Source organism: Rhinichthys klamathensis, unplaced genomic scaffold (genome assembly GCF_029890125.1).
Source record: "Rhinichthys klamathensis goyatoka isolate OS25496 unplaced genomic scaffold, OSU_Roscu_1.1 h1tg000109l_1, whole genome shotgun sequence".
Taxonomy (NCBI): domain Eukaryota; kingdom Metazoa; phylum Chordata; class Actinopteri; order Cypriniformes; family Leuciscidae; genus Rhinichthys; species Rhinichthys klamathensis.
In genome coordinates, this window is record NW_026606647.1 from 3,401,707 (window position 1) to 3,427,923 (window position 26,217).

A 26,217-nucleotide genomic window follows, 5' to 3' on the forward strand; every position below is an offset into this window, starting at 1 on the left:
TTACACCCACACATGCAGATGCAAGGCGAGTACTGCTAGAGAGCGGATGTGAAGGAACAAGAACAGATGCTTTGTGTCTCATTCTGCCAATAACAGACACAGATGAGGAGGAACAGAAGACCTAATGCTTCTCTCTGTGTGCAGACTTAGGGACTGGGTGGTGGAGAGCTGTTGGAATACAAGCCTTAGGGGTTGTGTGTGTGTGTGTGATGGCTCCCAGTGGGTGAGCAGAGCTCAAGTGCCTGAGAAGAGGAAGGGTCTGACGTAAGCCTGCCAAAAACAGCTGCGATAGAGTCGGAGGAGGGCGTTACATAGTGTGCATGTGAGGGGGCAAGAGACAGTCAAAGGGAGGACACCCCGAGAGACACTTAGAGGGAGACGTTGGAAGTTGGAGAGAATGTGTGTAAAAAATGGTGTGAGAGATATGATTCTGTGTTGGAACTGGACGCTAAGACACTGAGCAACAAGGAAAAGTCCTTGAGGAGACGGGAAACATAAAACAAAGAGCAACCTGGACTGAAGACCAAGGAAAACAAGTGCTAAGAAAGTGTAAGAGGAGAAGGAAAGGATATCTAAGGAGGAATAAAGCAAGTGAAGTAGAATGGGTTGTGTCTTCAGCAAGCAGCGATGGGCTAAACAGAGGAGTTCCCAGCCCTCGGACCCCCCGAAAACACGAGACCTCACAGATGATGCAGAGATTCTCAGCTTAACAGAGGTACGTGTGTATGTGTGTGTCTGTGACTGTGCACACATGGGGTCAGGTAAGAAGCTCTCCAGGGAATGATTGCATTGGGTCTCCCTCAATGCTTATGTTTTATGTCTTCTGTAAATCATTCCATATTTGCAATCTTTAGAATCAGGGGTTTGTCCATGGAGAACAAATGTAAAACATATAGTACTGTTTTCACTTATTTGTAACTTCATAACTAATCTGTTTAGTTAATGTACTTTATAAAAGTTATCACAGTAAAACTTCACAATTAGGTTCAGTTAATTAAAATTAGTGAATGCATTAGTATCATGAACTAACAAACATTTGTAAAAAAAAAAAAAAAAACCTTTCATTAACCTACTTTAATCTTAATATACTGTTTTTCATTATTAATTCATGTTCATTCATGATGCATTAATATTAATTAAATACAGCTTGAAATGTTAGCATTAATCTAGATTTATAAATCATGTAAAAGTATTGTTTGTTTCCAAATGCATCAACCATAATTGTTATATAATATATTATTATTATACATTATATTTTATATTCATTATATTATGTTGTAGCGTATTTATATTGGTTGTAATTTTAGCTATATAGTCATATTAACTTATTATAAAGTGTATTTTTTGTTTACTCTTGGGGTTCCCAAGTTGGTTGACATTCCATAGGAGTTTTTTATTTTTTTTTTTTTTTTTTTTTTTTTACATTTTAAGTGCTGTCAGCTGTCTCGTTTTAAGTGGTTCTGTTAAGAATATTTAGACCCCTGTCTCTGCTTATAATGCAGTTTAATGTACAGTGCAATCAAAATGTGAATGCAGTGTATGTAAAACAATTTTTTGCTGCAAAGGTTGAATAGTAGCTGAAGGGATATTCCTGTCAGTGAACATTCACCCCCACACACAAACGCTCACTCACAATCACACTTCCATGTCCGTCATTAGGTGGCAGGTTGACTCTTTGGGGTCAGACAGCTTTAGTATGTTATGTGCCCTTAGACAACTAACCTATAGGATGGAAAATTAATCTCCTTAGAAATTTAAATTCATGGAAATAGAATATTTCCACTTCCACAATTCATTGTAAGCAGTGACAAACTCTTCCATGTCATATGTGTGTAATGGTGTTGACATAAGGGAAATTATAAATCCCATAACCACTGACAAATAGCCAGATTATCATACACATGCAAGCATGCACACAAACACATAGGTTTTCCTGTGGTCAGAAAGAGGTTAAAAATAGACGGATGGAATTCTGGAACGGTGGAAGCATACCTCGGCCTTCCCACCTGCTCCCGTCTACTCCTGCCCGGAATGTGAGTGTGTATGTGCGCGTAGCAGCGAGTGTAAGAGAATTCCTGTTAGCAGGGCCAAACTCTATTTCAGAATGTAAGCAGCAACAGTAGCAGAGTGGAGTTTTTTCTATCTCTCTGTCTTATAGCTTGTACATTTGACTTTGGGAGAATTCTAGAAACCTAAACACTGAGTTTATTAAAAAAAAAAACACACTCTTCAAAGAAGTGAGAAGTAGTCCAGGCATTTTAAGCCAAAATGGGGGTCACCCTAGAACAAATTGCGACAGAAGAAAACTCAACTGATTTTGTATACTCAATATGTCCTGAGTAAGGGGAAAAAAAGCCCAGAAGAATCCCATTAGGGGAAAGTTTCGAAAAAGACCCAAATATAGCCTATTCAAATTCATTTTCTCATGTGAATAGGGTAACAATTTTAACCTTTAGATATCACCATGAAAATGACTGAGTTGATTACCTACATCAAGACAAGCCAGGAGAAAATATCTTGTTGACATACAACAGTAAATACTTAATGTTGAGGTCTGAATGGAACCCATTTAGGCCACCCATGAGCATTAATCGAGGCAGGAAGTACTTTAGAAACCAGTCTTTATTAATTATTATTGCAGAAGACAAAAGGTAGGTCAAATAAAAAAGTGGCTGGATCAAACAATCAAATTAATCCATGTAGGAGAAACAAAAGGAAATCTTTCCTGAGTTGACAGCTTAATGACAGTTGAGTGGACCTTGAATGAATGACTGAATATCTGCCCCTCATGGTGATATTTGTTTGCCCGTAGTCTTTTACTGTAAGATTCAACAAGACATTTTCACCTGGCTATAGGCTGTTATTTATGCAAATTAGCACATACGTAATTAGATTATGCACCGTTTGCCCATGTTAACAGACAATTAAAAAAAACTTGTAATACATTTTTGTTTGTCTTGATGTAGCTAGTAATCAACTCAGTAATTTTCATGGTGATATCTAAAGGTTAAAATTTTTACCCTATTCACGTGAGAAAAAGAATTTGAATAGGCTATTTGGGTCTTTTTCGAAACGTTCCACATATTGGGATTCTTCGGGGCTTTTTTCCCTTACTCAGGACATATTACGGATACAAAATCAGTTGAGTTTGCTTCTGTTGCAATTTGTTTAACCTTTTTTCATAAAATGACTGGACTAAAGACACTCGAGAAAGCTGTGATGTTGGATATGTGGAAGGGAAATGCTTTATCCATGAGCCAAACTTTGGCTGCAGAGAGCAAGAGAGAAGGGTGGAGAGCTGAAAAAGTGCCTGTTGAGAACCACGTTTAAAAAGAAAAGAAAAAAAGTGTCTCTAATCTCTAATCTGTGTTTTACATTTAATATATGTGGATGTCACAGGCTCGCAGTATGAAGGGAACTTTTGCACTAGTTTATTAGTGAACTTTTGTACACGTGCTTTTTAAAACATCCTCGACTGTTTAGTTCCCATTTACAGGCTGTAGATGGCAGCATTGTCAAGCGGATAAACCTAACTGTTTCATGTGCTTTCCAAAGAATTGTGAGAATCTTGTAAGAATCTTACGAAAGTGAAAGTAAAGACAAAAGTTATTGTAATATTGTTACAGAAATATAAATATATTTCGATTAAATGCTATTCTTTTGAACTTTCTATTCATCAAAGCATCCTACATTTTTTTTTTTGTCATGGTTACCATAAAAATATATTAACTCATTCAGACCCTGCGTCCATTACAATGGACATCACATGTCAGCCTCCTTTTTTTTTTACTTCTGGAGCATTTCACCTAGTTTAAAGCCTGCAGTCCATGAGATTGGACGTTTGTCATCCAATCAAATGGCAGTAAAGCTCTGCATGTAGTAATTATAAAAAAATACACTTCATTGAAGAGAAGCATGGCAGCACTTCACTCCAAGCACAGAAGCAAGCAACATTTTCTATGGTTTTATTGACATTTTTTTATATATTTTTGCCATTATTTCATAGTTTGTATGTAAAATAGAAAGATTGAACTTATTAAATAAAGTTAAAAATCGATTGTAGAATTGCACGTTTTAAATCAGGATTTTTTCAAATGTGTCTGTCCATTAGAATGGACAGTGGGTTCGAAAGCCTGTTACTGAAATCACATGTCCAGTAATGCTGATTGAAATTTCGTATATAAAAAAATCTATATCACAGTACCGATACATTTTTGAAACTTTTTCATATGCAGAATATACAGTTCTTGAAGTGCTTGAAGAAATAGCTGATGGAAATATCTCAGATGTTGACTTTATGTGGAGTGATGAGGAAGATGGAGATGTAAGAAAAATATCCGTATTTAAAACTTTATAAAGTAAAATAACTAGCTTCCGGCCAAATGAACATACGGATTTGACTTCAATCTAAAGCGCAACTTGAATATGAATATTTTTCATATTTTATTTTATATTAATATTTTTTTATGGATATGCACTTTTATGATGGATAGATGCACTTTTATGATGGATAGATGCACTTTTATGGACTTTCAAAACAGAAACAACCATTCACTGCCATTATAAAGCTTGGAAGAGCCAGGGCATTTTTTTTATATAACTCTGATTGTGTTCGTCTGAAAGAAGAATGTCATGTACACCTAGGATGGCTGGAGGGTGAGTAAATCATGGGCTAATTTGAATTTTTGGCCAAAAATTATATTTGTCATCACTTACTCACCCTCATGTTGTTTCAAACCTGTATGAGTTTCTGTATTCTGCTGAACACAAAATAAGATATTTTAAAGAATGTCGGTAACAAGACAGTTGACAGTACCCATTGACTTCCATAGTATTTTTTTTCCTACTATATATTTTCCTAATAACTATATTATATTATTATAATATAATATTATCATTATTAGAAACTATTTTGAAAATTACAATAATATTTAGCAGTAATGTATCAATATAGATATTACAGTACAATACCGTATAATTAATTACAGCAGAAGCAGACCAAATTACGAAATACAGTAAAAATACAGTAAAGTACTATTTTGTAGTCTACAGTACTGATCTTGTGCACTGTAAAGTGAATTACACTACAGTTACTGGAAATCGAAATACAGTAACTTGCTGGCAACCGTGCTGCCAGTAATGTACTGTAAAAATACAAGAAAACCGTTAACAGAGAAATTGTTTCAAAGATGCACACTGGAAATGACTCTAACGTGAATGCATTCATTGTTTCCTAGGTTTATTTTGTTATGAATAAACAAATGTGCGATCTATAAAGCAAAAACCTTACAATTAAAGTTGCAATGTTATAATGTTCAAGTTTTTGATCTAAAAAAAAAGAAAGATGCATACAGAAAATGACTTTAATATGACCATATTGATTGATTCAAAGATATTTAGTTTGTTACAAACAATGTGCAATCTGTAAAACAAAAACCTCAAAATTAAAGTTGAAATGGTATACTGCTGAAAAGTTTTTGACCTTGAGAAAAAGCTTAAAGTATAGACCAATAAATGTTATGTTTATTAATTTATTTCATGTTGGTACATTTTTGGGAAGTACACCTGTTTTGACCTGACGTCCATTGGAATGGACAAAAAAAATTACAATGAAAGACAATATATATATATATTTTTTTCATTTGGTCTCATTAATAGAAGCCTCATGAGCTGGGAAAATGTACTTTTATATTTTTCAGAAACGTGAAACATAATTCAGGTCTGAAGGGGTTAAAGTGTGGTCTACCAAATGCAGCACAACTGTTCAATAATGATAATAATAAATGAAAATGTTACTTGAGCACCAAATAGTAGGCTATATTAGACTGATTTCTGAAGGATCATGTGAAACTGTAGCCTGGTTAAAACCAGACCAGAGTTATGGTAGACGGGCTCTGGTTATGGTCTGGCAAAGCTTCATAGACAAATCATTTCCAATGGGGCGTCACCAACGGACGTAGCTCAAATGCCTCTGGGCGCCATTGGATAGACCTAAAACCAATCAGAGCGATGAAGGAGATGACGTACTTGAATAAATGAGCAGACACTGATTAGCTACTTGCTCGCTCTACGTTTATTTAAAATTAACAGCAAGACAACTAGAACGTAGTGAATGTGCTTTCCATTAAATAAATCACACACAGTAAACAAAACCTTAACAAAAAAAAAACTTTGCAATGAACTTTGCTGCATTACATAAAAAAAAAAATTCAAATTGAAAAGAGAAATTTTAATAGTATTTTACAACACTTTTTTTACTGTATTTTTAATCAAATAAATAAATACAAATAAATACAGCTTTAGTGCACATATCATCCAACTGTCTTTCACAATATCTGCTCAGTGCATCAAATACAGTTCTATCATCACAGGCCTACTCTTCCCCAATACAAATAAAACATACATTTCATTCATCTCCTCCAGTGTAGAGTGAGTGATTTATGCTCTTCATATCACCACGACTGGGGGCGTGTGGACATGTGTGCTCAGTTCTCATTAATATCATGTTTGTGGTTGGCATATATTTTTGGGTTTATTTCTTGCCAAATGTAGGCCTACCATAGATCCAAATACATTTGTGAAAATTAATCTGCTACTGTATAATTTTGAGGTCTTTGTGTGTGTGTGCTTACATACATAGTTGGAGAAAGTGGCTTCACACTCCTTTAAAGAGAGGAACTTCAAGAAGAAACACCACTGTGCTGTTTGCAGACAAACCCTCCACAGCCATGGCATGCACTGCAGAGGTGAAACACACATTTGCTTTTCTATCATTTATACTTTACATTTACTTATGTTGTTTTTAAAAGATATTTTTATTATGTTTATTAAACCGTTTACTCATGACACTTGGTTGCTCCACACAATGTATGTGATTTCAGGTTTCAGGAGGGACATTTGGTCCCCACATTAAAGGCAAAACCTGTCACACACACATACTGTACACACATAACATATAATGTACCACAGAGGCGGCGCCAGGGGGGGTCTTGGGGGGTCTCAAGACCCTCCCAAAAAATGCTTTGACCCCCCATTTGACCCCTCACCCCCTTCCTGATTAAAAAATATATATCCGGGATAAATATTTAAAAATGTTTATCTTCAAACTACGCAGAACAATAATAATTAATAATTTATTCGACGTACAAAATATATAAACATTACAATCACGTTCCCTCTAAGCTGCGCGCGTGCGCGGTCGTGCACTTCTGATGCCGCGGCCGCGCAGAAAAGAATAATATGCCACGCAGAGGACTGACGCGAAATGTGTGGGGAAATCCATTTGATTGTATGTGAGAAATAATTGCAGTGCTCAAACTGGTGAGTGCAGTTAACAGGTTTCAAAGAAAGAGAATGATGTGAGCGCGTGTGTTTGGCAGTGAGTCGTGTGTGCGGACCAAATAGCTCAATACGAGAGGCGACGAGAAACGCAAAGACATGTGAAATAAAATCACAATATCATGTTTTAAAGAAGAGTGGTTTGATTAAAGTGGTGGAAATAACGGATGATGGACACAGAACGGTAACAATTACAGACACCCACCCGCGTGCAAACTCAAAATACATCATTAGTTTACATAGATTTAAATAGTTTCAGGCATGGTTAGATTAGGCTACTATAAAAGAGTTCACATATTGACTTTTCTTGAAAATATTTAGCTATTAGATCTAGCTATTTACAGTAAATGCTTCAGTTTTTTTCATATTATAATAATATTATATGAAAACAAATTGAAGCATTTAAACTATCACTTCAAATACTTCAATTCATTTTTTTTATATTATATTATATTGGGCATATATTGTATTATATTATAAGCCTAAATAAAGAATCTCACAAGGGTATTGTTTAGGGCTCATTGCCATTAAAAAGTTTGAAACCCCCTGCTAAAGAAAATATAGGCTAGGAAATTCATAAGCTATAAACAATCATTTAACTTTGATGGTTTAATGCTGCCTGTACAATTAATTGACTTTACAAAAACACTTTATGGTTTTCCTAAACCATCTCAGTGTAACAGCTTAATTTTCTTTTATAATATATTATATTATTGTAAAGAATTGAACTGTCCTGCAGAAGATTTTGTAAATAATTTTTCATAGGATTTCTTAGTAAAGACTGGAAACAGAGGACACCGAGGAATTGGAGGATGAGGAGGATACTATTTTGTAAATATGTTTTCTGTCATGGGTGTGGCTATGGCAATTAAAGTTGGAGCATATTGTTTGCAAACTGCAATTGATTAATTAATTAAAAACAAAAAACCGTCGGTGTGTGAATGGGTGAATGTGAGGCAATATGTAAAGCGCTTTGGTGGCCATTGGGTCTGTGAAAGCGCTATATAAATGCAGTCCATTTACCATTTACCATTTGTTAAGTAGCAGCAATATGCAGTTATTAGCCGTGTCCACTGTATTTTTTGTTGGTTTTCATGAGACCCCCCTTGAAATGACCAGGACCCCCCATTGCCCCCCCAATCAAAATTGTCTGGAGCCGCCACTGATGTACCATAATATTTATTTATATAATCCACATTTTCTCCTTGCAGAGTGTAAAACTGCAGTGCATATGAAATGCGAGGAAAAGGTATGTTTCTTTCTCTCGCAGCTGAAATGTTGCTACTACTGTTTGCTTATAATGTGAAGTACAGTGAATATTGCTAAACTGTGATTGGCACTGGATTTGGATTTAAATCCGCTTCTTGCCAATGACTGTGTGTGTCCTTGTAGCACCAAATGTTCATCTATGATCTTTTGGTCTTGTGATGTGTGTCACTCACAAATATAGTAGGAATATATTTAGGTCTAAATCCGATGAGTTATGAACTCTGGTTATCTTTGGTATTAATAGAAATTGCAATCAGTCACCGGATGCCATCAGTGCATCTCACGGATATACACTAGCATCCACACGTTATACACCACAGCTGTTCCTCTTGTTCTCTCCTTCTCTTTCTCATTATTTCTCCTGCACTCTTTTTTTCTCTGTAAAAAAATTGTGTTCACCGAACCTAAATAAATTAAAGCAACAGTTTCCATGGACTTAAAATGTCAAGTGTCAAAACAATGCAATCATAATTATTCATGCCCCAATGCATGCTGGAAAAAAGTAACAGTGTTCGGCAGCAGCGTCTCTACTAATATGGAAACAACTAAGTTTATCCGCTTCAAGAACACTGCCGTTATTACCTCACTAGTGAGAAATGTCAATGTCACTATGTCAATGTCAATGTTTTAAGCGGATGTCATAACATATGTCAGTAGACGGGAAGATTTTTTTAAACAAGCGGTTCATTCATAAATTCGTAAGATCTTACCTTCATTCTGTGGAAATACAGACTGGAAGACAGAACACAACGAGTGCAGTGCTGAAAAGGGGCGGCGCTACATAGGTCTATAACAAAGAATGATAAATATTTTGACAAATGTATTGCTCATTGTTAGGTGATGCGTTATGTTTATGCATTAATTAATGGGACCTTCATGAGCTAACAATGAAAAACTACAATAATCAAGTAAGTCTTTGGACATTTTTAAAGCATCATTTACTTGATCTTTGAATACTTTTTACAGTGCATCCCCTCTGGTTTTAGAGAGAGAGAGTGAGAGAGAGGAAGAGTTGGTGGGAGCAAGAGAGTGAGAGGATCAGAAAGAGAGAGAGAAAGAGAGGAGAGTACTCGTGTGTGTGTGTGTGTGTGTGTGTGTGTGTGTGCTATATGAACTCTAGAAAACTGGACTCATCTGAGAAAGGTACAGACACTTTTACTTTTTAAACAGGGATTTCATATTGCTTGTTGCAAAAGTTAAGTATACTTTTAGTGTACTTTTCATTTTGGATAGTATAATATTTTTTTTTATCTTTGTAGTGAAAAAATGATCTGTTTGGCACAGAGAGAAATACTGTAGAAAAGACAGAATCACCATTTGATGAAAGTGGAGACAAGAGTGTAAGACACTGACACATGAGCGATACAATCAGATTGTTATTAAGGATTATAGATGAACATTTATCTTTGAACTTTTTTAGTGATTGAGATTGTGTGTGTGAGAGCATGTTATTGTGTCTGTGTCTAGCAATTAGTTGCTACCTGCTAAACAGGATGTAGTTAATGAACCCCTGTGTGTTTCCTCATCCCACATAAAGGATCGGTTTTGTCTGCTGTAATATAATTGTATCATTACACTCTTAAAAACAAAGGTTCTGTATTGTCATCGATGGTTCCATGAAGAACCTTTAACATCCACAGAACCTTTCCACTGCTTTATTGTGGAAAAGGGCTATTTTTCTTCACACTAAGAAAAAAATGGTTCTTTTAAGAACGGTTCACTGAAAGGTTCTTAGGGGAACCAAAAATAGTTCTTCTATGGCATCGCTGTAAAAACTCCCTTTTTGAAATCTTTATTTTTAAGAGTGTATGTAGCAACATGTTAGTTTCATTGTGTTTTCCGGCAGGGCAATCCAAAGTCAATCTACTCTATAGAGCTCAAATAATGAATAAAATGACTTTTCTTCAATGTAAGGCAGCAATGCAGTGAACATTCGTGACTTACATGGTGAAAAAATATACTCCTACAAACAGACTCATGATTAGGAGGAGGCACAGGCCAGCTGATCATCTGAAATAGAGTAGTGGAAATAGTTCACAAAGCCATGCAGCAGGCATTTCATCCGTCCTGGATGGAGAGATCAGCTGCTTTTGTTTCTCTTTATATACGTGTCTCCACCCTCTGTCCACATCAGCCTCCCTGTCTGTCAGTCTATCAGAATATCACACTTTCACCCTCCAATATCCAGAATGGTGGTCAGGTTTCAGTGACGGATTCTCAAACTTTTACATAACGTATTAAAGCGTATTAAAACGTATTAATATAGCCTATGCAAAGTCATGTGTGTTAGAGGTTGTATGTTAAAATGTTAAGTCTAAACTAATTACTGGAAAGGAAGCAGAGTAAACGTGTGCAAATATGTGCGCACCCACACATTCGCACACAGTGTTAAACAGTACCAGATGTCCCCTGGTGTGATAATAACCTAATGAGGACAGAGAGGATGTCTTTAAATGGAGAGTCACCCAGTGGCCCCAAAGTATGTGTATGTTTAAAAGACTGTTATGTGTCTCTGTCATGGTCTCTGATGTCTGAAACCATATCATGTGTCAAGGATGTTTGATTCTGTGTGTCTGGTTTCCAAACGCATCTCGATTTCTTCCAGGTCACTGTCCCCTGTGAAGTTATCTCAGATCCAGTGAGTATTACTAATTTACAGATATTTATAATGTCTATGGATGAATTGCTATTTAACCCAACATTTAACAAATATCTTAAAAAACACATTTAACAGTGCATCTACGTTACATTTACATTAATTCAATAGCGGAACTGATATTGAAGGATCTGATTGAGATTTCATGAATCTTATAAGAACTGATTATAAACAAAATCTCACCTAGATCAAAAACTTGAACCAACCAGCTTCAGGACATTTCTGAATTGTGGAAAGTTAAAAAAATGTTTATAATGTCAACTTTTTATGCATTCACTAGTTCAATTAACCGTTAAAATAGAATTTGTCTGGGGAAAAATGGAAGTTGTTTATCTTAAGTTTGGTTAAAGTTGAAGTCTTATGTTTGGGGTCACAGAGGTATGACACATGAATAAATGCAATGCATTTTCACATGTTAAGATTTTCTGATTGATTACACACTGTAATCCACTCCTGCCGGTTGTTTTCTTTGATTTATTTTCTACAGTGTGTTTTTGCTGGAATTAAATATACCCCAAGCAGAAACAATGTAATTATATTGTATAATATAGTGTTGTTTATGTTGTTGTTTTTTGGTCGTATCAGAGGAATGTAATAAAACAATTGGAAAGGAAATAAGAAGTTCATTTTAAATTACTACTATTTTTTATAAAGACACAACTGGAGTTAAACGCAAAACAAGTCATTATTAACAGAAAAGAATGGTTAAATGAATTGTGTTTGATGTATTGCAATTTAAAAGCAATGTTTGTACCATATCTACCTGCCTTTTTCTCACATTAACTCTGATCTCTCCTATAGCCTCCATTTCAAAACCAGCTGAACATCCCTCCCAGGTAAGAGCACATTTTATAAAGCTAACTCTGAATGACAGAGAAAAGAACAACATCATGAATGCAAGGAATAGTTCACCGAAAAAGGAACAGTCTGTCATCACTTACTGACCTTCAGGTTTTTTGAAAATCAACCTGTTTGGGATGACATGTGTGTGACCAAAATATGCAAATGTCTTATTTTCAGGCGTACCGTTCCTTTAAGTTTGCGTGTGTTTGTCTTTTTTGTGCGCATGTTTCACAGTAGAGACAGCATGGAGAGTGTTATGGAGAAGTTAATGGGCAGTCATTATGATTTCGATCTGACCTACATCACTGAGCGTATCATTTCTGTCCTCTACCTCTCTGACCTGGAAGAACAGCATTACAGCGCTAACCTTAAGGAAGTGGCGGCCATGTTGAAATCTAAACATCAAGACAAGTTCTTGGTCAGTTGTATTGCTGTTTAAAATCATTGTTGAGTTTTAATTCCATATGAATTAGCACTCTTATGTCTCTTTTACTTCTTCTCAGCTTATAAATCTGTCAGAGAAACGCCATGACATCTGCAGGCTAAATCCAAAGGTATCTTCCTGTTCTTTGTTATTCTATTATCTAGATTCGCATACAACTACATTAAAAAGTCACTCTGTAGCTTGCTTGTTTTGACGTATGGCTCTGTTTCTGTATTTTTGGGATGACCCCTTCCCCTGCCTCAGGTTGAGGAGTTTGGGTGGCCTGATCTGCATGCCCCGCCCCTCGATAAAATATGTGCTGTGTGCAAGACCATGGAGAACTGGCTTAACTCTGACCCCCACAACGTGGTTGTACTTCACTGCAAGGTTATCAGAAGTTATTTAATGTTTAATATAAGAGCTAAAAATGTCTAAATGTCATCACAGTCTTATTAAAAGAGTAGATCATCCAAAAATGAGATTCTTTCATCACTTACTTACTCCAAAGTCATTCCAAACTCATATGACTGTCTTTCTAATGGAAAAGTTTAGACTAATGTGCTCTCTTTTCCATGCAGTTGCACTGAATTTGAACTGAAGTGACAGAAAAGCACTATAAAAGTAACATAAAAGTAGTCCATACAACTGTATTTCTAGTATAATTCCTAAGATTATCTTCCCCTTTTGTGAACTCAATAACCAGATCCGTCTGATCTGAGATAATTTAAACGTTATCAAATTTTCATCTCATAGAAATCATAACCCCAAATTAGTATTAGTAGTTGTTATATATATTTTTTCTTCTCTATCTGTCTTCCTTTCTCTCTAACTTTTACTTTCTTATAGGGAAACAAAGGAAAAACAGGGGTGATTGTGGCAGCTTACATGCACTATAGCAAAATATCAGCTGGGTACTTACACACACACACTCTCTCTCTCTCTCTCTCTCTCTCTCTCTCTCTCTCTCTCTCTCTCTCTCTCTCTCTCTCTCTCTCTCTCTCTCTCTCTCTCTCTCTCTCTCTCTCTCTCTCTCTCTCTCTCTCTCTCTCTCTCTCACTCACTCACTCACTCACTTGTTTGGTTTCCATGTTTTATGTGGACTTTAATAAGGTGTTTACATTTTTACTGTACTAACTGTACATTCTACCCCCCTAAACACAAACCTCACAAAAAGCTAAATTTTTACATTTTCAAAAAACATCTAGTTTGATTTATAAGCTGAATTGAATGCCATTTTAAAATATATCAAACAGAAAATTATTTTAAATTGTAATACTATTAATACTAACAGTATTATTGTTTTTACTGTATTTTGGATCAAATAAATGCAGCCTTGATGAGCATATAAAAACTTATTTCAAAAACATTTAAAAAATCTTAAAATGCTCTCTGTGAGCATTTTATTATAATTCATGATTGGTATTCAAATGACTCGACTCTTACTGGTGTATGTGTGCAGGGCAGATCAGGCTCTCTCGACAGTTGCTATGAGGAAATTTTGTGAGGATAAAATCTCTTCCTCTCTTCTGCCATCTCAGAACAGGTATAACCAATGTTTATTCTGTTTGTTCCAGAATAACTTGTTCTAGTGTGGTCATGATGTTCTCTCTGTCATCGCAGGTATATATATTATTTTGCCGGTCTTCTCTCTGGGGCAATAAAGATGAACAGCTCACCACTTTTCCTGGATCAGATTCATATTCCAGCTTTGCATAACTACCAGTCTGGAGGAGGTACACAAACCCCTTTTCAATCAAACCAAGGCCTTATTTTGCAATGTCTGTACTGAGTTTGGGGAGGGGAAAAACTACAGAATTATATGTTAATGTTAAAATGTGTTAAAGTGATGAAACCATCATTTACACATCCTCATGTCATTCCAAACATGTGTGACTTTCTTTCCCCTGCAGAATACAAAAGAAGATATTTTGAAGAATGTTTCAAATGATTTTGCCTATACAATGAATGCCATTGGTATCCAAAACAGCATTGGTCCCCATTGACCTTCATTGTATAACAACAACAAAAAACACTGTGACCTTTTAATTTTTAAAAAAAAAAATCTTATTTTATGTTTGTTTAAAGAAATTCATTCAGGATTGGAATGTCATGAGCGTGGGTAAAGGATGACAGAATCATCATTGCATTGCCTCATTTTGTCCATTGCATTTTGAAGGTTACTCTCCTTTTTTGAAGATTTATCAGTCATTACAGCTGGTCTATTCTTCAGGCAAATAGTAAGTGGGTCTATTTTATCAGTCTCAATAAGTGTTACATGTTTTTCAGAGCTGTGGCACTGTGCGTTCTGATATATTGACCTGTGGCACATAACCCTACAAAATATCTATTTTAATAACCATCATTCTGCTGGTTTAAGCTGCTCTAAGCTGGTCTTAGCTGTTTTAAGTTGATCTTGATCTCACTCTGGCCATACTAATTTTTTTAGTCTCCCAGCTGTGCAAAGCTGGTATTATGCTGGTCAACAAGCTGGCTTTACAGCTAAAAAAGTGTCCAAAACGCCTCTAAAACCAGCCAAAAGACCTGCAAGGCCAGCTTAGGCTGCTTTAAGATTGTTGTTTTCTGCAGGAAATCCAAGCAATGTGAGTTTCAAACTGGCTCCCAGTGTGTCCAAATCCCATTTCCCCTCTCTTCTCCACATGTCATTTCCTCTCTTGACTGACCTATGAAAACAAATCAGACATCATACTTTGCTGACTTCTTGTTGCTTGTGTTACAGTGATATTCAGAGCTCTAACAGTAAGATGTTGTGTGTGAATATTGAACCAGCTCTACTGCTGAAGGGAGACATCCTGGTGAGGACACTCAAGCATTTCACATGAATACATTCTTGTTATATTAGATGCTCCTAAAACCTGCTCACTAGCCATTGCTTTGAAGGGAGAAAATATTTGAAAATGCATATTTGAATATAATTCCATTATTAAACGTATGATAAGACACCAGAATATTAATTTAATAGCTTTAGGTATTAAACTTCAGTTGAGAAAAAGTGTGCGCTATTACTTTGCCAAGTTATCTGACTTAAAGTCCCCATGAATTCAAAATTGACCATACTTACTTTGTTTGCCTAAATTGATCGTTTGGTGGTGAACAATTCATCCATGCAAGTCAATCCACACGAAAAAATGTTTTGGCTTCGTAATCTTTAATCAAAATCTGAAAATTCCCCTCCCCTCTGCATTGGAGGACCTTCCTGGTTAACATCCGTAACCACGCCCCTCCAACTGACAGTAGACAGCCAGGCTGCCTGTGTGTTTGCGAGCATTGACAGCGTGTGAAAGGAGAGATGGCGAGGAGGTGGATTTTTGGTTGTGGCACTCACGGTTTACTGAGTTACACGCAGGTTACTATCATAACGGTTAAGGTTGCAGCAGTAATAGCAAATAAAAATAGTTTTAGAATTCCAATTAGTGTTACCATTGGGACACATCGAGATGCTCGCGAGTGTGAACATGCTCCTGAGCCTCCATTTCTGAATGAAACACCTACTTTTCTAGATCCAATCAGGTGCTAGTTGGAAAAAAAGCCACGCCCACTATTTTGCCTCATTTAGTATTCCGTTTCTCTCGGAAATACGTCACAACACTGGAGAAAAGTCGTTTGCAACTTCCGGTTCACGGGGACTTTAAAGGGTTGGATCACCCAAAAATGAAAATTCTGTCATTAATTACTCATCCTTATGTCGTTCTAAATCCGTAAGACTTCCGTTCATCTTCGGAACACAAATGAACATATTTTTAATGAAATCTGAGTGCTTTCTTTCCCTCCATTGACAGCCTACACAACTACCACTTTCAGGCCCCAGAAAGGTAAAGGCATCATAAAAGTAATCCATGTGACTCCAGTGGTTTAACCTCAATTTTATGAAGCAAAGCGAGTGCTTTGTTTGTTTTTTGCACAAACAAAGCACTCGCATCGCTTCATAAAATTGAGGTTAAACCACTGAAGTCACATGGATTACTTTTATGATGTCTTTACTACCTTTCTGGGGCTTGAAAGTGTCAGTTGCATAGACTGTCAATGGAGGGACAGAAATCTCTCAGATTTCATTAAAAATGTCTTAATTTGTGTTCCGTCTTACGGGTGGGTAATTAATGACAGAATTTAAATTTTTGGGTGAACTATCCCTTTAAAGGGATGGTTCACCCCAAAATTTAAATTCTGTCATCATTTACTTGCCCTCATGTCATTTCAAACCCATAAGACTTTTAAGATCACTTTAATGAAACATGAGAGGTTTCTGTCCCTCCATGGAAAGTCCAGGTAACCAAAATATAGAAAATTCAAAAAGATCATGAAGGCATTGTAAAAAGAATCCACATGAATTGAATAGTTTAATACAATTCTTGTCAAGAGATATGATGACCTTATATGATGAACAGATTTAATTTAGGCTCAGTTTTCATTAAAATATCGAAGATGAACGGATGTCTAATTGGTTTGGAAAGACATGAGGGTGAGTAAATGATGACAGAATTTTAATTTTTGGGTGAATTATCGCTTTAAAGATAAAAAAGGTGAAAAACCCAAGCCATATGTCTGGATAAGAATCTCACAGACACCTGGTGGGCCATTAACCACCAAGCAACCAACCAACCAACAGAACACCCTCTCATCTGCATAGCAACACTTTTATAACCACTCAGAACACCTTATAACAACCACATAGCAACGCCCTGGCAACCACCAACAACACCCAAGCAAAGTGTTGGCGAATTTTGTGCGGAAAAGCAACACATTTCCTTCAGTAAAAATGTTCTTCTTGCTGTCTGTCTTTAGGTGAAGTGTTATCACCGTCTCTCAGATGTGAGTACGAGAGAATGTGTGTTCAGAGTCCAGTTTCACACCTGTAGTGTTCATGAATCTCAGCTTGCTTTTGGCAAAGCGGAACTTGACCATGCTTGCACAGGTAAATACTGGCACTGGTTGTTTGAGAGCCCACTCCAGTGCCTCAGCTTCTCAAAAGTAGAGAAATAACAGATGTTTTCTGTTTTATCATTCTGATTTGTGTTCATGTGTAGACGACCGTTTCCCTGCAGACGTCACAGTGGAGTTGCTGTTTTCTTCTGGCCCGCAAAGGAGAGGTAAACATCTATCAACTGAACTCTTCCACCATGTTTCCATGTATTAGCTCTGTCTTAATGCTGTATCTGTGTGTTTGTGTGTTCTGAGGTGGAGAGGTACAGGGAAATGAGCCGGGAGTATCTGTGGATTATGGCACCACAGATCCTGTTGTGCGCTGGGACTCGTATGAGAACTTTAACCTTCACCATGAGGATAGTGTTGAGGGTATGTGCATTCAGTCTAGCAAAAAACCTGTAGCTTGCCAAGCTACAGGCTACTTAGAATTTAAAAGTACTTGAACTACAATCAAAAACAGGCTACTTTTACACTTGTGCATTTTCGTTTTAAAACGCGTAACTTTTGCTATAGTTATGCCTGGCGTCCACACTTCTCCGGAGATTTCGACCCTATTATTAGAGCAATCGGCATGCCCGCTCATGCCCAGTGACATGAGTTTTCAGTCGTGTATTGTGGATGGAGGTCTTTTCTGAAATGCAGAGGAAGTGCCAGTATAGACAGTTCTGTGTTAAAATGAAAACACACTAGCGTGGACAGCCATAGAGACAAACAAAAATATCAAAAACCACCAAAAAAGAATCAATCAATCTTTTTTTTTTTTTTTTTTTTTTTGGAAAATCAGAGAATCATTTATTTGAGGGGTTCCCTACTGGTAAAGATTGCGTTCTAGGACAAAAAGACAATGAGACATTTTTCATACACTCCAAAGTCATGAGACTGTAAATAATATGGTTTTGTCTATGTATTTCCCTGTGATCTCTAGATATCTGTCACACACGTGGGCCTTTGGACGGTAGCCTGTATGCTCAAGTGAAGAAGCGTCGAGCACAAGGCTCCAGTCCCAGCGGATGCCCTACCTCCATCAAAACCTCCACACACTTACCCAGTCATTCCTCCCCTCGTCCTCCCATTCATCTCTCCACCCAGCCTCTCTCACTCAGCAAAGGTGCAAGTCGCTCATCTGCACTGCCCAAATCCCTCTCTCCTCTTCCAAGAGAAAAAAGAGAGAAGGACGAAGACAGAGAAAGACACAGAGAAACCGCAATTCTTGACGATTGCGACGGCTCTCCCCTGAGACCAGATCGGCCCGTTCAGTCTTGTTATGGTCGTTCGTATTCCCACACTCATTCATTCTGTGGCCCAGACCTGACCAACCCGAATGCACTTGCACAAACCCTCCACCCCAAACACTACACACTTCCCTGCAGCCGCACCGCCCCACTGTCAGTCCGAGACCTGTGTGTATCCCACCCGGATCTTTTATGGGAAAGAGGGCGCTGTCTGCACCATCCCTGCCCAGAAACCATTAGACACCTGTACTCATTTCCCCCTCAAGAAGCTCACCCTCATTCGCCACTTTCCCGCTCACAGTCCTCCCATTCCCACTCACTTCCTCCACAGACACGCGCGTTCTTCACTGGGGAGGCATGTCCTCTGTTCCATTGCTCCGCCCTCCCTCAGGGCCATGCCCACATCCCTCCTTCTCTATCCCCTAATCAGTCACTGCTCTCCAGTCCATACAGAGAGTTACGTTACAGCACGACACCCCCAACATTGTGCTCCTGCAGGGATTGTTCTCGCTTACGAGAGGACGTCACCCTCCACTCTTTACGTGGCAGAGAATTAGAAGCTCTACCTTGGTCTAGAGAGGCGGAGTTTGGGATTAGGACGGAGGTGCCTATGCACTGGAGGGATGGAAGAGTGGAGTCTCATTGGGAGGGAGTTCAAGAGGCCGAATACTGGCGGCGTAAAATAGCAATGTCACCAGTAACATTATCATACGGACATTGCAACGCTATCGCAAAACAAGATCAAGCGGCATATGTCACAGACACCCAACCCGAAAATATTACACCACTCAGTCCATATCCCAGCCCTCAAAGCAGTGGCTACCACAGTCCGCATCCACCTTGTCCCTGCTCTCCACAAGCGCTCAGAGAGAGTCCTGGTTACGCCTCCATCAGTCATTCCCCAAACTCCTCCCCAATTGCTGTCACGCCATCTCCAAAACGAGCCAATCACAACAGTGCCTCAACTGAAGAGAGTCAGGATGACCTTAACGGTAATCACATTGACACAGTTTGTAGTCATTAAATTATGCCAAACAATGTGTTCCTAAATCAATTTTTATTAGATGTATATAATAGAAATAGTTGTGCTATAATATAATGCAAATGAAGTGTCAGACTGTACACTACCATTCAAAAGTTTGGGGTCAGTAAGATAAAAAAAATCATTTCCTGCAGCAAGGATGCATTAAATTGATCAAAAGTGTTAGTAAAGACATTTATAATGTGTAAGATTTCTATTTCAAATAAATGCCGTTCTTTTGAACTTTCTATTCATCATAGAATCCTGAAAAAAAGACTTGCCACAAAAATATTAAGCAGCACTGTTTTCAACATTGATAGTAATAAGAAATGTTTCTTGAGCAAATCAGCACATAATAATGATTTCTCTATAGGATCATGTGACAGTGAAGACTGGAGTAATTTCTACTGAAATTTCAGATTGCCATGCATCACAGAAATAAATTATATTTGAAAATATATTAAAATAGAGAACAGTCATTTTAAATTGCAATTATATTTCACAATATCACAGTTTTTACTGTATTTTTGATAAAATAAATGCAGCCTTGGTCAGCATAAGAGACCTTTTCCAAAAACCAACATTTTGAACAGTAGTGTACATTTAAAGGGATTCAAAAAAAAGAAGAAGATACTTCTGTTCATCACTCTCAAGTCATCCAAACCAGTATTTTTTTTTCAACCAGATATTTTGTATAATGTACACATAATTGGTTGGTGATTGATACGGTCTAGCCCTGAAAAGAATAGAAAAAAGGCATAAAAGTAAAAAGTCCATATGACTAAATGATGTAATCTCATTTTTGGGTGAACTACCCCTTTAACTTTCAGCTTTCTTCTCATTTCTAATCTGTTCATTTTTCTTTCTATATTGTGTATTTTGTAGATAGGAGTATTAAGGTCTTAGATGCTGATAAAAGTCACATTGAGGCCGTTTCTCATCCTACCCGGGACAGGTAATTATGTTTCTTCATGTACATTAATCTCATGTCAACCACAGTGTTTATTTTGATAGTTGAAGATTGAATTTAATGTAGGCCTACTATCAACCTAAATCCATCCATGTATTCTAACAGGGGACCATTGGAGGCAAGAGAATCAATAAAAAGCAAAGCCCCAGAGGGTGAAACTTCCCCTGGGTCTCTGATCACAGTTGTCTCCACTGCCAGTGGAGCAGAGGAAAGGATGAAGAAAACACAGATAATAGAATCTACATCTAACACCGCTGTCATTAGTAACCCACCATTATCCAAGGGTGTGGAGTCAGTGCATGTACAAACGCACAACCCCAGAGCTCTCAGTAATCGAGTCCCAGAATCAGTGCAGGATAAAGGGGAGCACCCTGGCTCATGCTACACCTCAACTTCAACCTCAACAAGTCCTCAGCCGCCTCTTTGCTCTTCAGAGAGAAATTCCAATTCTGAATTCCCTTCATTCAACATAAATGCTGAAAGGCGAAGCCTGACACCCTTAACCGACTGCAATGAGGGAAGCAGCAACAGTGACCTGACAACATCGTCGCCTGACCCTGATGGCTACGTCACACCTTTATTCCCTATAGTGTCATACTGCTACCCTCTTCTGACAGTGCCACATGTACCATACACAGGGTACACTGCAATCACCATCCCGGCATCCTTACCCCAACCTCCTCTTCCTGAAAAACAACGTTTAGCCCCCCTTCAGAACACGTCTGATAGCACTGGCACTTCCTCAGTAAAATCAGCTGGAAAACCTTATAATTTAGCTGCCCAGTTCCATGTGTCCTTCTCCTCTACCACCAATGAATTGCCTCCCACTTCTAGTTGCAAAGTAACCCCCTCTAGTGGTGTGGAGGAGCCAGAGAACCGCCTCAGCTCCAAGTTTGTTCAAGACAGCTCCAAGTACTGGTACAAACCGGGCATCTCCAGAGACCAGGGTGAGAACATCCCTTTTGCCTTTTTTTATTGCTTAGACAAAATGGAATAGAATTTTAATATAGGCCATTTATCAGTTATCAGCCATAACATGAAAACAATTATCGATTTTTCTTATTGGTCAGAATTTTATCGGATGCGATTAATCGATACTCAGTGCAAGTATTAAATACCGAGGTGTTTGTGTTATTAATTTAAGCGTTCATGAAGCATCTACCCAGGAACACCCTAACAACTGTATAGTAATGCAATAAAAAATGAAAAACCTGAGCATTAGGAATTAAAACATTTAAAAATATAGTTGAATTAAATTATCATTCTATAGGAGCTGATGCATATTACAGAAATTTGGCTGTGCCTCTATTAACAGAAGTACAAAATATCTCTTTCCCCATTTAGCTATTGCAGTATTAAAAGATAAGGAGCCTGGCTGCTTTCTCATTAGGGATAGTAATTCATTCCAAGGCGCATATGGATTGGCCCTCAAAGTCACCACACCTCCAGCCCACGCTAGTAACCATGGTGAGACGGGCAACCCACGGGAGCAGCTAGTTAGGCACTTCCTGATTGAGAGCGGCGCTAAAGGTGTCAAGATCAAAGGCTGTCAAAATGAAACATATTTTGGTGAGACAAAGACAATTATGCCTGGTTTATGGGTGTTTTTCTAATGCTCTGTGTTGAAAACAGCGACCCCTGTTGATTTTGTATTATGATTCTTCTCTCTTTCCTCCCAGGCTCCCTGTCTGCTTTGGTGTATCAGCACTCCATTACTCCTGTGTCTCTTCCCTGTGTACTGCGAATCCCAGATAGAGGTCATACAAACATGTAAACCTTTGGCAATGCATTCATTTTTTTCATAGGGAGTGTATAATAACTGTCTGATTGTGTTTCAGATCTTGTTGGTGAATTGCAGGAGTTGCAAAGTGGAACTAATACCAGCACAGCTGCAGACCTACTGAAACAGGGGGCCGGTGAGTTTATTTTTTATTTGATTTTTCTATGTATAAATGGTTGGAGGAAAATAGCTATATATAAAAGTTTGGGGTTGGTAAGATTTTTGTTCTTGAAGGTTTCTTATGCTCACCAAGTCTCCACTTATTTAAACAAAAATACAGTAAAACAGTGATAATATGAAATATTATAAAACCACAATTACATTTTTTTCTATTTTAATGTAATTTATTTCTGTGATGACAAAGCTAAATTTCAGCAGCCATTACTCCAGTCTTCAGTGTCACATGATCTTTCATAAATCATTCTAATGTGCTGATTTGGTGCTCAGAATACTTTACATAGTTGTGCTTCCTAATATTTTGCGTACACTATGATGCTTTGTTATTATTTGATTGATAGAAACTTCAAAAGAACAGCATTTATTTGAAATGTTGTAACAATGTCATTTCTGATCAATTTAATGCATCCTTGCAGAATAAAAATAAATAAATAAATCATACTGACCCCAAACATTTGATTGGTAGTTTAAAAAAAAGAGCTTGATGATAAACTTCATAGTTTATATTAATTATATTTCATTAAAAATAAAAATATTAAACAAATTAATACAAAGTTCTGTCATGAAACTCTAGATAGCACAGGCTGATAGGGCCTTAACTCAATCTATGTGCGATCACATCATTCTCTAAAGGGCACAGCTGATTGGATCCTCATGTATTAGCAGCCAATGAGCTCGCTGCTTAACCTTTAAATACTTGGTCAGCATTTGCCTTAGCAGTTTGTAGCGTGCTTTCAGAAACCCTCCACCTTCCCCAGCTCCACCTGTATAAGATCTGCCATGGGTAATTCATGTATGCTATTTTGTACAGCAGCAGCAGTATGTCTGACTTGCTAACAGCAGCAGCAGCGAAGCAGATCTATTCCACCAAGACCAAACATATCAACATTGCCATATCTAGTCAAGTCAAGTCCCCTTCATTTATAATGTGCTTTTTAAAATAGGCTATATATTGTTTCAAAGCAGCTTTACAGTGATAATAGGAAATTAAGATTGTCTGGCTTTACAGCAGCTCCACTGAGAGAGTTGTCATGGCAGATGTCCCTTTTCTCCCTCTAATATTATTTTTTTACTCTCTCTCTCTCTCTCTCTCTCTCTCTCTCATTGTCAGCTTGTAATGTTCTCTACCTAAATTCAGTGGAAACGGAATCCTTGACTGGCCCGCAAGCCGTCTCCAAGGCAACCAAGTGCACTTTGACCCAGGAGCCTCGTCCTTCGCCAACAGTCGTCCACTTCAAAGTGTCCACACAGGGCATCACCCTCACTGATAATCAGCGCAGGTACAAACACACATGTTGAATAACACGTATGTTTTGCTTCGCCAAGCAAAACAACATTCATTGTATCATGGCTTTGTTAATAACACTCCCCAAGCATATTTTTAGTACCGTCTTTCAAGTATGAGATCAAAGTTACTTATTTTAGACATTCAAGCAAACCACGGGCCTTTATGGCTCATTCCCAAGACATTAATCGGAGACACTGAAAAGTAAAAACAGTCTTCATAGTCATGACACAGATAATAATCTAATCCATATCCTCATTCTTTCTCTCTCTCTCTCTCTCTCTCTCTCTCTCTCTCTCTCTCTCTCTCTCTCTCTCTCTCTCTCTCTCTCTCTCTCTCTCTCTCTTTATATAGACTCTTTTTTAGGCGACATTACCCTATTCATACTGTGACTTTCAGCAGTGTGGATCCGCTGGATCAAAGGTAAAATTCAAGATGGAATCATTATAAAAATACAACTCCAATCAACAACATACTGCATCGTTCATATACTCTGCCAATGGCCAAGCCAACGTGTATTGCTTTGAACGTAGTCTAGTTAACATGTCTAGAGGAGAGGGTTTGCCTCTCATGCTGATATATCAAGTCTATCAACGTGCCATTATTTTTTTGCACAAGGGCTCTCCTGCTCTCTTTAAGCTTCTCTCTTACTTGCTCTGCTTGTACATGTTGCTTAGCCTTTGCGTGTGGGTGTGTGTGTGTGTGCGTGCGTGTGTGTGTTTGTGTGCGTGCCAGGTGGATTGATGCTGATAACACTTCCTGCAAGTAAGTGCTTCTACTTATACACTTGTATTCTCTTTTGGTGTAGCATTTCTCATGTTTTCTGGAAGTTTATTCCTAAATATGTAAATTTAGGAGTGAGACAACTTGTTATTTTGCCACTCAGAATAAGTGATTTCTTAATTTAAAGTGCCCCTTTTATGCTTTTTCGGATATAACCTTTCATGTAGTGTGTTATATAGCTGTTTAGATCTGCAAAGATCAAAGTTATTGTCTCCCAAAAGAAAGAACCAATTCTGAACTGCCTGAAACGAGTCGTCAGTAACTCCAGTCATACTTCCTGCACGAACCAACGTATGGTTTGTAACGAATTTGCATAATGCGCGCCTATTGTCTTCACTGGCTGAAAATTCAGGCTCCGGAGCTGAAATTCAGATATAGCAATGGCTATTTCGTTTCCGAAACGCGCTGTAAGAGGTGGACCAATCACAACAGACTGGGCCATTTGACCAATCAGAGCAAAGCAGCTATCGGAAAGGAGGGGTTTAGGGGTTTAGATCCTTGATCGAATCATCGAACCGTTTCAGACACTGTGAGAAAAGAGGTGATGCTTATATTATGAGAAAATTAAAGTTTTTTTTTTTTTAAACCTTTGATGCATGTAAACCTATTGTAGAAGACCTCCAAAACAAAATTAGGAACCTTTATAATAGTATAATAAGGGCACTTTAACAATCTGTCATGGTCTGATTCATACTTGTTTTCTATAGGATGTTTGGATTTGTTGCACGGCGCAGTGGTGGTTTGGGAAACGTGTGTCACCTGTTTGCAGAGCTCGACCCAGAGCAGCCAGCCACAGCCATTGTGAACTTCATCAATAAAGTCATGCTGGGACCTCAACAGCTGCGAAAATGAACACAGTATAGAGAGATGGAGAAAAACAAAATTGAGAGAACAAAGGAAAAGAGGGTAGTGCAGTGGATATTGTTACATTTATACACAGAATCAGAGGAGTGTTTGTCATTAGGATGGACAAAAAAAACAACAACTCAGTATGCAAGCTTCCACTTTTTCTGTCATGTTCACATGTAGTAAAAATCAGTGCGATACGGTCAGGTTAAAATTGAGTGCATTATGAAGTGATTTTAAATTATATGCCTTTTATTGAATAAAAATGAATTATATGAGAAAAACAACAATTGTACATTTTCCTGGTAAAGTACATCTAATGGATAAATAAATGGTAGATAAAGTTTTTTTAACACAAACCTTTTTTGGGTTAAGTGAATAGGCCTTTTTAATCCTACCACCTAGGATACCAAAGTGTTTGACTGAACAGAACAACAATAACTGTGTTGTTCTGTTTTTCTTTTCATTGATTTTGATTTGACTTCCTTGTGTGTTTGTTTTCAGTTTAATGGTCAGAATGTATTGGTTGTTTGTTTTCTATTCAAAAGGGCCTTTACAAAACAATCATATTTTTTAGCAACTGATGCATTTTTAAATTTATACTTTTTTGGTATTTAAATAAAATATTAATAAAAATGGAAAATATGAAGAA

The 26,217-nt window shown here is 37.6% G+C and overlaps 1 protein-coding gene across 2 annotated transcripts; it reads left to right on the forward strand.

Moving 5' to 3' along the window:
- tns2b (tensin 2b) lies at positions 1–26,217 on the forward strand. Of its 2 annotated transcripts, XM_056253931.1 has the most exons (26): positions 1–715; positions 6,641–6,746; positions 8,550–8,587; positions 11,213–11,245; positions 12,065–12,099; positions 12,341–12,524; positions 12,610–12,660; positions 12,795–12,917; positions 13,377–13,441; positions 13,990–14,073; positions 14,151–14,263; positions 14,707–14,767; positions 15,268–15,343; positions 17,331–17,460; positions 17,573–17,635; positions 17,724–17,840; positions 18,397–19,695; positions 20,610–20,679; positions 20,800–21,641; positions 22,039–22,263; positions 22,374–22,451; positions 22,533–22,610; positions 23,763–23,931; positions 24,291–24,359; positions 24,672–24,701; positions 25,427–26,217. In XM_056253931.1, the coding sequence occupies exons 1-26, from the start codon at positions 602–604 to the stop codon at positions 25,569–25,571; spliced, it is 4,398 nt and encodes a 1,465-aa protein (XP_056109906.1). In that variant the 5' UTR covers positions 1–601; the 3' UTR covers positions 25,572–26,217. The 2 variants fall into 2 exon arrangements, with proteins under 2 accessions (XP_056109906.1, XP_056109907.1); XM_056253932.1 differs by lacking the exon at positions 24,672–24,701.

Excerpts from the sequence above, each read along its gene's own strand:
- tns2b (XM_056253931.1), top strand. The coding sequence starts at position 602 with ATGGGTTGTGTCTTCAGCAAGCAGCGATGGGCTAAACAGAGGAGTTCC. Across the intron at positions 20,680-20,799 it reads TCTCATCCTACCCGGGACAG|GGGACCATTGGAGGCAAGAG; the intron begins GTAATTATGTTT and ends GTATTCTAACAG. Across the intron at positions 23,932-24,290 it reads CTCACTGATAATCAGCGCAG|ACTCTTTTTTAGGCGACATT; the intron begins GTACAAACACAC and ends CTCTTTATATAG.